The following is a 12127-nucleotide window of genomic DNA, read 5'->3' on the forward strand; positions in this document are numbered from 1 at the left end:
AGGTGATTAACACTATACTTAACGTATATGCTAACACAAGTCTTTTTGGTGGAACAAATTAAATCTAGCTTTTGGTGTTTAAGGAAAGATGACTTTATCTTGGTTTTTGTTTCTGGTCTTTATCTTTTACTCATTGAGACAGTAATTTCTCACTTCTTAGAGTTGTGAATTATGACCATGTTTTATTAAAATTAAAATTATATTATAAAAGAAGGGGGAAAAAAAGATAAGGAACACATGGTAGACAATGGACCACATTAAGTGATAATTGATGATAAATTTGGCAGCGTGGGGTATGGTATATGTTAAGGATAAGTATCCAATTCACCTTTTGATTAATGGAAAGGCCAATATCAAAGAAAAGAGGAAACAATTTCATCTGCAACATTTATTTTTCTTCCCAACTGTTCAAAATGACCAAAAGACAATAACGCCTCAACAATCTAAAGTTATAGTCTTAGAATTAGAATTATTTTTTTAATAAATAATTGTTTTCATGCTTCCACTCTGTCATAGTTTCATTCACGATCTCAAAAATAGATAGCATTAAAAAAAGAGGAATAAAACTAGATGATAAACTTATTCATAGAAAAACATAATATTAAAAATTAAGAACCAAACAAACCCTAGATATTTTTGAAAATATTGGTGAAGCACAATTTGATTGATATTAGAGCGGTTGAACCGTGTGGACCTAACTAAAGACAGATCACAGAAGTTGTATCAAGAGTTTGACAAGATCACAGCTTGTTTCATCCATCATATGGCTAATCTCTTTCCATGGATAAGACCTAATATTAATAGCAATTACAATAATATATATAAAAAAGATTATTAAAGTTTGGAACACCTCCCAGAATCATCTTAGAAATTCAAACACTATAAAATAGTAACACTACTACTACTTCTTCTACTACTAATAATAATAATAAATATAATAAATTCAATTCCATAATATTTGAATAACAATTCTTGCTTGTCATTTCTAGATTGGTATGTTACATTCATATCCCTGATGAAGCCATAAAGTACAGATGGTACAGCTCATTTGGAATCAATTATCTAACTTAATTTGCCTAAGCTTTTATAAAATTGTTGCACATGAATAAAAGCAATGGTGCTCAAGAAAATCAATATGGTAGAAGCAAACAATTTCCAAGTTAAGAAACTATATTTAAATTGTGAGAACTAACAATGGACATAAGGTCAAAACTGAGCACTGGTATACAGAGATTTGAGGAATTTAGACCCCAAAAGCAAGGGGGGAAATACATGAAAAACCATGCTGACAGATTGCCACAACTTCAAGATAAGCAACGATCTTTGTCAGATAAAACCTACTCCAAAAGAAATAACTTCCAAAATGCAACTCTCCATGAACTATAGGAAAAACCTCCTCCGACTTGTATCCATTTCCGGCTAAAAGTGAGGTAAAAGAAGAACAAGGACAGATAGAAAACAGAAACAGAAACAAAAAAACAGCAGTGTTAAGAAGACAGTAGAAATGATTAGCAAAGTCATATAAGGAATTGAAACAGCAATAAGGCTTGATTAACAAGTAAATTACCTTATGAACCCACTCATATTCTCCTCCCTTGGAGTCAAATGTTCCATGCTGCAGGCTGATCAATTTCAATGTGAAACGAGGGCCACATTCCTGCATTTTCAAAGAATTCATTAGAGACAGGTTTGGAGGCCTCAAACAGTAACAATGCTCGGATGAATAATTAGCTAAAATGCTGAACACTAAGAAGTATAAGAAACATTAGGGCCAAAATGAAGGTAAATGCAAAACATCAGAGCCATGTTTAACATAAATACCAAATAGTCAACAAGTAGAGTTTTAGTGGTAAATGAAAAGCAAATAGCAAAGAGCTGACACGAACCTGAAGACGAGCTATTGTTTTGTGATCAGGAACTTTCTCATTTGTCCCCTTTTCGTCCTTTTTACCTTTAGTATCAGTCTTTTTAATTTCTTTGGTTTCAAAGATATACCTTAACAACAGGAAATGAAATCATTAATAGTGTAAAAAGTAGACAATATTAGTAGCTTGTAAGTCAAAGGGATATATACCGATGATGTCGGAAGAATATGAAGTCTCTCTGATTGTGGAACGTAACCACTCGTCGGCCTTTAAATTCTGGTTCTTGTGGGAAAAGTGACTGTATCAATCTATTTAAAAGGAGGAAAAATCATTAAATAAGGAGATTTAAAAGATGGGTAAAAGATTACACAAAGTATTGCTACACAAACAGACAAGGATCTAGAGAAAATATTGATAATTTGGAGAATAGGAAAGGTAGCCTTGTGATTGTTTGCACCCTTTTCAAAATAATTCTTAAAAAATAACACTCACAAGTACAACATCATTTCAATTATACATACATCTGAATATACCAGAATTTAGAATGAAGCACATCCAGTAACATATAAATGTTAAACAACAAATGAAACATATAAGAAACTAAGCATAAGAGTAAAGACTGACCTTGCAACTCGATGCCCCAAACGCGTTGTGAAGTTATTGAACACAAGCTCAGGCTTGTGACTGGTTGGATTTCCATGATTCTGAAAGGGAAAATATAATACAATCAACAACAGAAGTTGGATACTTCATTGCCTACTTACCTTTGACATAACATGCCACACTTAACATCAATAGAAATGGATTCATCTACCAATATTTCCTATTAACAAAGGCCGATATATGTATACACTTACGGAACTTAAAGTAATTGTTTCTTGTATATGAATGCAAATACAAAAAGGAACCCAACCAAAATATGTTAGAATGGCTAACACCTCTTGACTTGAGGCACCGCATCATAAAACATTTTCTTTTTCCACCCACGATTTTGCGCATGAATTTTGTAGTCATACTGAAAAATATGCAGACCAATTCCATAGACCCATACAAATTATCATGTTTATGAAGAACAAATATCATACCTTTATATCCTTGCGCAAAACAAGCTTTGAAAGCTTGAAGTGAGCAGTAGGTCCATCAGGCAATCCAATGATTAAGAGAGCATCTGCAAATCAATGTAGTGAGGAATTAAAATGTTGTATAGGCATCACACTGAAATCTAAAGGAAAAGGCATAAGTACCCTACAAATAACATTGTGAAAACATTAAACTTATCTAGGACCTGAACCTACCTGGCTCACGGCGATTGGTGTGAACAACCACCATAGAAGTGAAGTCCTTTTTCTTCGCATATTCTACAATCTGACATTCACATCAAAATTAGAAAGAAGATTCAAATGGACTCTCCATATTAAACACCTACATAGAGAACAGACGCCCATTACCTTTTTTAAATCATAGGTTCCTCTCTTGAAGTAATGTGCATTTGGTATAACAGAAAGCAATTCTGATATAAAAGCAGGTCCCCTCTGCAGATTAAGTTATTTTCAACCAAAAGATGCAAACATGTAAGAAACAAGGCAAAGGAAGTAAAAAGGCATAATGGACAAAAGCAATACCATGTAGCAGACCTACCGAAGAATTGAAACGGCATGTGGTGATTAATATCTTTGGGGTTTGTTGCTGGCTCAAAATTTTGCTGAACTCATCAGCATCATTTCCAGCAAATAACTGCAAAAAATACAAAAAAAAAATCAAATAAAGCATTTTTTAAACAAACAGTTAAAATCATATCAGTTGCAATTCAACATGCAAAATAAAAAAAAGGAAATTAAAACTAAACATGATTAAAAATTATGAATATCATCTGATTAGTAAATCACAATGATGCATATTCCTCTGTAGAAAAAAAGGTGAAATTACCACCAGAAGTAATTCTACCATCAACTTAACTAAAGATATAATACCAATTACCCACATTTATACACATGTTTGAACTTTGAATCAAATCTTATTCTAGAGTCTAAGTACAACAAAAACTAAAACCTTAATTCTAACAAGAACTAACTCAAAATGTACAACTAAGCATGTCAACTAAACAACTACATTGTGTGCGCAGTGTCATAAACCATATCTGTAAAGAAAATATACGCCAACTTCTTTCTTAACAGCTTTCTATATGCTTTTTCTTATTTTCCCTCCTAGGAGCTAGCAGACTACTCAAAAGCAGAACATAGAAAAGAAAGGCTCAAATTAATCAACTTTGAAGTGAAAAAAATGGGATCAAGGGAGACAGTGTAAAAAGAAAAACCTCTTCATCGTCGGGCATGCAAACAGTTTCGTCGAATTCCCTGGTGTTCTCGATGGTGCGTGGAACCTTCTTCTCTGGAGGCTGCACCCGTTCAAAACAAACAATGAAGCAATTCAACTCCGGTGAATTAAGATAAACATTCAAAACATATCACAATCACAAGCTTAGACAACATTTTAATTTAAAAAAAAAAAACTAAAAATAGTGATCTTTATTTTTAACTGCAACAAAATCAGGATATTTTAGCATAAAAATCACATTTTTTATCCTAATCACCAATCCAAAAATTCCAATAACAAATGCAATTATTCTCTTGAAAAAAAAAACATTAATACAATTGAATCAAAGTAGAACCTCTTCGCCGAGCTCAAGAGCTCTTTTCTCAGCGGCTTGGCGTTCCTTGAGCTTGTTGCGCTTCTCAAGCTTCTTCTGGCGTTTGAGCTTGGCATGGATCTCAGATCTCTTCTCCTTGTTCTTTATCATCGAAGGAAGTATCTCCTTCTTCTTCGATTTCTGCTTAATCGAATTGGAATCGGAGGAAGCAGAAGCTCCTTGCTTCTTTGGTGGCGGTGAATCTCTCTCATCATCTTCGTCACTATCGGAACCCTTGCTCCTCTTCTTCCTTTTCGCACCCATTCTTCTTCTTGTAGTTGGTAGCTGAAACTGAAGCTGGAGCTGAAGTGGAAGAAAATTGAAGGGGGTTTTGGTGGTTAGGGTTTTTGAAAAATGAATAGGGCAACGAAGATCAGAATTAGCATAAATTACTGGAACGACGTCGTTAGTATCTTTCACTGTATTTTTTTTTTCGTAATAACTTTTGGGCTCAACTAAATCCGATTTCGTTACAGTGGCCCAAACCGGCCCATTTAAATTTGATGCCTTTTTTCCATGTCAAAAAATGCTAGTTTTTTTTAATTAAAAAACAAAGAAACGTTTGCTTCTACAATAGCACAATGACACAATCTACATACTTTATATTTTACAAAGGTTTCTAGTTAGATTTGTCTTTATAATTTTTTTTATTATAGTTATTTCGGTTCAATTAAGAGATAACAAAAATCAGCTAATAATTAACCAAAAAATAATTACCGATTATACATTCAAAATTTTATGCTAGCCAGTTACCAGAGAATTTTTGTTATTTTCTCATATATATCATATTTAATTACCCTAGATACTTATAATTTTACACATTTTTAAATTATGTTGCTGTAAATTTAAAAGTTTGTATTAAAACAATTTTACATTACAAAAAAAATTAATCAAGTATTTATAGCTCAAATATTTCCAATCAACCTCAAACTTTTTAGAGATTCTGTGATTAAGTATTTAAGTCTTCTAATGTGGAAAAATCTTGAAACTTGATGAAATTGCATGTGAAGTGAGTTAAGTCAACGTGGTCTTATTCTTTCTTTTTTCATTTTAATTTAATTTAAGAGACCTATATTGTCCCACAAATTGATTATTGATCTTTGATCCATTATTTTGTGTTGCCACAGAATTTTGTCTCAGATTCTCAAATGTGAGCCACTAGATTCTGATTTTTTTTCCCATGTAAATCTATCCAATTGGATTCTACATGCCACGTGGCAACACAGCATCTAATTTATAGTTCCCATACCTATCCATTGAGATAAGAAAATCTTGCATATAGTAACCAAAAATAATTACAATAATAATTGCATTTTCCTTTTCTTTTCATCACTCATCAACTAAGCTGAGTTCCTCAGCCATGGCTTCTGCTTGTGCTTCCTCTGCCATTGCAGCTGTTGCCATCTCTTCCCCAAGGCAAGTTCCACCACATCTCTTGTTCATCATGTTCTTATATTTTATTTTATTTTATTTTTTTCTTACAAGAATAACTATCACATTGCTTAATAAAATTTGTTACATGAAAAGTTTAATGTATTAGATACTATGACTTTTTCATACACCAATCTTATCAATTTCACATGTATTTTTGAACGGAAAGAGCATCTACATGAGTCAAATTAGTTGGAACATAATCATATTTTGTGTATTATTGGTTAATAGTATGTGAAAAAATGTGTCATGCACCAAATGAAAGGCATAAATTAGGTTAAATTCTATCTTTATTCAAAAGAACAAGTAATAAGAATTAAATTCTAAACTTTTTTGTTGCAGAAATTCTGACACAAATAATTATATGTGAAAACTCAAGTGCAGATTACTCCACGCAAAGTTAGAAGTTGATAGTTGAGAGTGGTTAAATAATTATCATCTTCACAAAATGTTAACTGCACCTTAGTTTCCACCATAATTGTATATCTAACTATGATTTGACACTCGTATAAAGTATATGTTAGAATACGAAATTACATATATAGAATATACATAGCTGATTTGGTGATTGATTCTTTTTGTGTATGCAGTTCTCAGAAGAATGGATCACAGTTGGGAACCACAAAAGCTTCATTTCTTAGTGGAAGGAAGCTGAAGTTGAACAACTTCACAGCACCAACTACTGGAGCTAGATCCAGCACCACAGTGTGTGTAGCAGCTGATCCTGATAGGCCCCTTTGGTTCCCCGGCAGCACTCCTCCGCCTTGGCTCGATGGCAGTCTCCCCGGAGACTTTGGATTTGATCCTCTAGGACTTGGTAACTGTGAATCAATTTGCAGATTTTAATTCGAATGCGTTTGATTCAACTTTATTTACACTGTCTAACTTCTATTTCAAAATAATTGTCGAGTTAGATAAAGTAGAATACTAAAAAATCGAATCTATTGTCGAGATACATTGATTTTTTGATATGTTTAGATATATTGATATTTTATTGTTCTAGTTTGTCAACTTGATATATATTTTGAATCAGAATTTGTAGTTTTCACACTGAAAATCTACTCTTTGTTTTCACTTTTACTCATGGTTTGATACTAAATTGATATTAAGGTATGAAGTTTGATGTGTGATTTTTGTTAAGAATGTTGAGATTAACAGAAATTTAATTAGCATCCTTAGAAGTATCTATTAGAATATTTAGACCAAGTTTATGTTTATTTCATCAAATTCTCAAATCAAATGATGTCATCTGAACATTTTTCTTAAGATGAATGTGCACTTCTAAATTATTCATCTTAAGGAAGATCCTTAAAATGAACTTGATACAAGTATTTTTATCAAATTCGAGAGTTCACCTAAACTCGTGGAGCTAAGGTTAACTCGAATTGTAGAACTCGACTCGTAAACTCATAAGAGCTAGTTGTGATTCAACAGGATCTGACCCAGAGAGCCTAAGATGGAATGTTCAAGCAGAGCTTGTGCACTGCAGATGGGCTATGTTAGGCGCCGCCGGCATCTTCATCCCGGAATTCCTAACTAAGATTGGGATCCTAAACACACCTTCATGGTATACTGCTGGGGAGCAAGAGTACTTCACAGACACCACCACACTCTTCATAGTTGAGCTCATCTTCATCGGCTGGGCCGAGGGACGAAGATGGGCTGATATCATCAAGCCAGGCTGTGTTAACACTGACCCTATCTTCCCTAACAACAAGCTCACCGGAACTGATGTAGGGTATCCCGGTGGCCTATGGTTTGACCCTCTCGGATGGGGTAGCGGTTCACCTGAGAAGATCAAGGAGTTGAGAACAAAGGAGATCAAGAATGGAAGGTTGGCCATGTTGGCTGTTATGGGAGCATGGTTCCAGCACATTTACACCGGCACCGGCCCTATCGACAACCTCTTTGCACACCTTGCTGATCCTGGCCATGCTACTGTTTTCGCCGTAAGTTGAACCAATCAAGAAATTCTTGTATAGATACAAGTCTAGTTTGTCATATTTAGACATGTTCATGGTAAACATGTCTAAATATGACGTGTGAACATGTCTGAATATAACGTATTAGATTTGTATCTATATAAGATTTTTTTTAGATTGAATAATTTGACTTTCAATTTACAATTATGTTTTTGTTTTTGCTGATCTTATTTATGTTTTACTATTTTTCAGGCTTTCACTCCCAAGTGAGAATGTTAAGGACAATTGTGAGTGAGATTGTGCAAGCCTGTAATGAGAAACATTGATGAAACATGGTTTTGTAACTAATGTGGCTACTTCTATATCAATGTTATGCACAGATTGATAATTGAATGTACAAATTCTTATTTTAGATTCAAGAAGTAACCACAATTTTTGCATAGATTATAGGACTGCAATTATATCCTAAGTTATTATTCACCACTAAAGAATATAGCATACGCTCACACATGAAAATGCTTTTGCTCTATTATTTGCAAAGTATATTGTGGTCCCAAAAAAATATAAAACAAAAAATAAAATTAACATTTTTTCATTTACTATAGCTTAAGAGAAAAAAATTAACTGCTAGATAGCATCAAAATTGATGAATCATGCCCATCTTAACAAGTACAACAATATAATTTATAGCATCTTATAACAAACTCCAAAGTAAATCATCTTCATGTCATGTATGTGCATACTATCACTTGTCTGCATCACTTTTTAAATTCCCAAAGTTCCCCACTATTTTGTTTTTCTCACCTATGGTTTTCCTGCAATGAAATCCAAAAAAGAACAACATAGAGCACATTAATTTTTTTAGTAATAAGAACATGATGAACCTCTAGCCACAGATTTTTCACATGACAAGAACATAATACAAAAACCATAGGTAGTTCATAATTATGCAATAAGCATTGTTCTAAAATCACATAATAATTTAGCACTGCTTACCTAATTTCCTTCAGAGGACTTTAGTTTACAAATTACAACAGAATAATTTTCCATATCCCACTTTCCCCCTTTTCTTAAAGTAACGACATGATGATTTTTCATTTGCAATATGCTAAGAAAATTTAGTAACATAATTTAGTAACAAGAAAGCCAAAAGATTACTGCAAGTATTCCAGGATATCTTACTTCCAAAGCTCTTGCTCCAAAGGACTTGTCCATCAATTTGAGTAAAATTTTGATCGTCGAGGCGTTTCCAGGTATTTATTGACTTGACATCTCCCCAAGCTCCTTCCGGCGTCTTCTCCAAGCGAGCTACCACCACTCTTGATCTCCTAGACCATCCAGCCTTTCCATATGCATGGTATCCGAATCCTCCGGCATAACATAGGTTTATGCCGGTTAACTTACCACAGAAGTCATTGAGGTGATCATGGCCGGTGAAAACTGCCTTCACATCTCCAGCTTGGACTAATGTCGCGAAGAAGCCGGAATTCACCTTAGCAGAACTAATGCCATTGCCATCCGGTTCAAGTTTGACACCTGTGAAGTTTGATTTGTCAAAACTAGCATACTCAGGCAATGGTATATGAAAGTATGCAAGACCAGGAGCAGAGTTTTTCTGAGGCATTGGTCCACTTTTGTATGCTTTCTGCACAAGTAACAAATAATCTGTGTTTAATCTTTTTCTGTTCTCAGTATTCAATCTTTCTCTGTTATCAAAACCAAACAATAGAACAGTACCTGGAGCTTTTGGGATGTTTGTTGGAACCAGAGTTGCTGTGATGGCTTGATCCAATCATAAAAAGAAATTGAAGGATCCTTATAATAATCTCCACTATCAATGAAGTAAAGATTGAGCACTGATTTGTTTTCAAAATCAGTGCCTTCAACTCCTCCAACTTCTAAGTTATAGTTTCCAAAACCATCAATGGTGTGAACATCTGAAGGGTTGAGTTGAGACAATGTGTTCTTCATACCAACAATGTATTTCATCACTCCTTCCCTATGCAGGGATCCTTCTTGGTCATGATTTCCCAAAACAGCTACCCAAGGAATGTTTGATGCAATTGCAGGAGCAAATGCAGCATCCATTGATTTCGCCGAATTCGAGGAATCAGCACCAAAGATATTATCACCTGCCGCATCACAATAAAAATTTGCACCTTAAGTTATCTTATACTATCTTTGTTTTGTTGTATCCAAGGCAGAGAAAATCGAAATTTCACGTAATACCAAAAAAGTAAATTAAATACATCAGCCGACTCGTTTAAAATCATAATATCGGAAGATGTTTAAGAAGAAAATTGAGATTTTAGTTACTATGATTGTATCTATCACTATTATTTTTCCATTCATTGTCATTGTATCAATGTATTTAAATACAAATTATAACTTGTTTACCCAAACAAACAAAGATTAGAATTAGAAGAAAAAGTAAATTAAAAACTAAAAACTAATATGTATATACACACTCCATGATCTTTGTCTCTGATTAGTAAATGTTGGGGTGTGAACTATTTTTTTACCAAACTAGAAACCTTAAATCAATATGTTCTTTAAAAGTCTTTTAACAAATCCATTCAAATTTTGAGCCGATTTGGGTTAAAATGAAAAGTTACTCAAAAACACACTGAAAAAGTGAAAGTTAAACAACAGTAAGATATCTATAAAAATTAGAAAGAAATGACATGAAAAGGTAAACATATAACAAGAACTGAATAGTGAACACTATATATATAGTATACAATACCAGTGAAGACAATGAGATTAGGCTTCTCAGCAAGGATCATTCTTTGAACAAAAGAAGTGGTGTTGAGATCAGAACAAGAACCATTCTGTGAAGGTAACACATTCAAGCAGAGTGTGGACTTTCCATTAGCATAGTGCATATCTGCAACCTGAAGAATCTTGAATTCTCCATTTTTGTCAAACCTCAGCTTCTTCTGGCTCTGAGGGTTTTCATGTTTTTCCCCAAACACACAAATAGGACTAAAACTGAACAATAAGGCCACCAAAACCAGAACCATGAAGCCAAACCCCATCTCAATCTTGGTGCCAAAAACACTTCTTTTACTCAAAACCATCACTATTTTGGTGATTTGAGTCCCCAACAGAATTCAAAATCTGAACTTTTCACCTGCTACTATGGATGATTGGATGCTGAATTATAAACAGATACACACATATAGAGAGAACAAAAGAGTATTCAGAAAACTCTTCAGCTACTATCCTTTTTTTTTTTGGGTTAATAAATGATGATGATTGAGTCAAATTTCATTGCTTTGTTCTCTAGGAATAAGGATGAGGACAAAGCATAGTGCTAAAAACTTTGGGGTGTCTTTATCTTGGGATGATATTTATAGATAAGTAGTTGAAAGTTGACAGGTATGTGTAATAAATTGAATGAATGATTGTTTTTCTAAAAAGCCATTAAATTCTCTGCCACAAACCAAAGGATATGATAACATTTATAGATGAACATTCATAGTTACATACACATCATTGGAATTTCAAGTTTCCTTAGAAATGGATCCGAATATCTCAATTCCAAGAGAGGAAAAAAAAAATGAAAATCACACTATGAAAGGAAACTTTGAAAGTATGATGTTTTGTATGGACACTTGGCAATGATGTCTTTAAAGTATCTCACACGCTCTCATTTTATAATAATAATAATAATAATAATAATAATAATAATATTCAACTACCTCCGCAAGTATATGGAATTATGGATCCTCTGAGTCTTCTCAACCATTGATTTGTGCTATGTTTTCTTAGAAGAACTTGATGTAATTTAATACATCTAATGATATTCACCTACCTCCTCCATATCTACATACTTCTAAATATTTATTAAATAAAAAGAAGGATACCCTAGTTTGTAACCTAGAGCATATTTAATATTATTAAAAATATATTTAAAATTACTTAAATTTATGTATAATATTTACAAAATATATTTAAAAAATTATTAGAAATATTCTTAAAACATGTATTCAATATATTTTAAGAATCTTAAAATATATTGAATACACTTAATAGTTAGTACTATTTTCTATAGGCCAGACATAATTCATTCATTGTTTGGCTCCCAACTTGGAATCAAGGAGTTCACTTACATTATACACATTATAGGAAGAGTTTTAAGTATATTAGAAATATCGGTGTTCCAGTTATTTTAATTGTTGATCTGAATTATAAAAAATATATATAATATATATTAATTG

The 12127-nt window shown here is 33.1% G+C and overlaps 3 protein-coding genes across 4 annotated transcripts; 1 reads left to right on the forward strand and 2 right to left on the reverse strand.

Moving 5' to 3' along the window:
* Window positions 1–957: 957 nt before the first annotated feature.
* LOC112734727 (uncharacterized) lies at window positions 958–5634 on the reverse strand. Its single transcript, XM_025784174.3, has 11 exons — window positions 4534–5634; window positions 4180–4260; window positions 3504–3599; window positions 3314–3397; window positions 3161–3230; window positions 2951–3033; window positions 2490–2569; window positions 2075–2173; window positions 1887–1995; window positions 1568–1657; window positions 958–1419 (listed from the first exon to the last, which is right to left on the reverse strand). The coding sequence occupies exons 1-11, from the start codon at window positions 4813–4815 to the stop codon at window positions 1381–1383; spliced, it is 1113 nt and encodes a 370-aa protein (XP_025639959.1). The 5' UTR covers window positions 4816–5634; the 3' UTR covers window positions 958–1380.
* LOC112734748 (chlorophyll a-b binding protein 7, chloroplastic) lies at window positions 5183–8346 on the forward strand. The gene is made up of 4 exons (XM_025784202.2): window positions 5183–5967; window positions 6573–6799; window positions 7417–7931; window positions 8157–8346. Exons 1-4 carry the CDS (start codon window positions 5912–5914, stop codon window positions 8172–8174), a joined length of 816 nt encoding a protein of 271 aa, XP_025639987.1. The 5' UTR covers window positions 5183–5911; the 3' UTR covers window positions 8175–8346.
* Window positions 8347–8414: 68 nt separating this feature from the next.
* LOC112734734 (probable inactive purple acid phosphatase 29) lies at window positions 8415–11776 on the reverse strand. Of its 2 annotated transcripts, XM_025784192.3 has the most exons (4): window positions 10651–11776; window positions 9642–10036; window positions 9087–9549; window positions 8415–8719 (listed from the first exon to the last, which is right to left on the reverse strand). In XM_025784192.3, exons 1-4 carry the CDS (start codon window positions 10982–10984, stop codon window positions 8709–8711), a joined length of 1203 nt encoding a protein of 400 aa, XP_025639977.1. In that variant the 5' UTR covers window positions 10985–11776; the 3' UTR covers window positions 8415–8708. The 2 variants fall into 2 exon arrangements, with proteins under 2 accessions (XP_025639977.1, XP_025639971.1); XM_025784186.3 differs by lacking the exon at window positions 8415–8719 and having other exon boundaries at window positions 8822–9549.
* Window positions 11777–12127: the final 351 nt, after the last annotated feature.

The sequence above is a fragment of the Arachis hypogaea genome, chromosome 2 (genome assembly GCF_003086295.3).
Source record: "Arachis hypogaea cultivar Tifrunner chromosome 2, arahy.Tifrunner.gnm2.J5K5, whole genome shotgun sequence".
NCBI classification, from domain to species: Eukaryota; Viridiplantae; Streptophyta; class Magnoliopsida; order Fabales; family Fabaceae; genus Arachis; species Arachis hypogaea.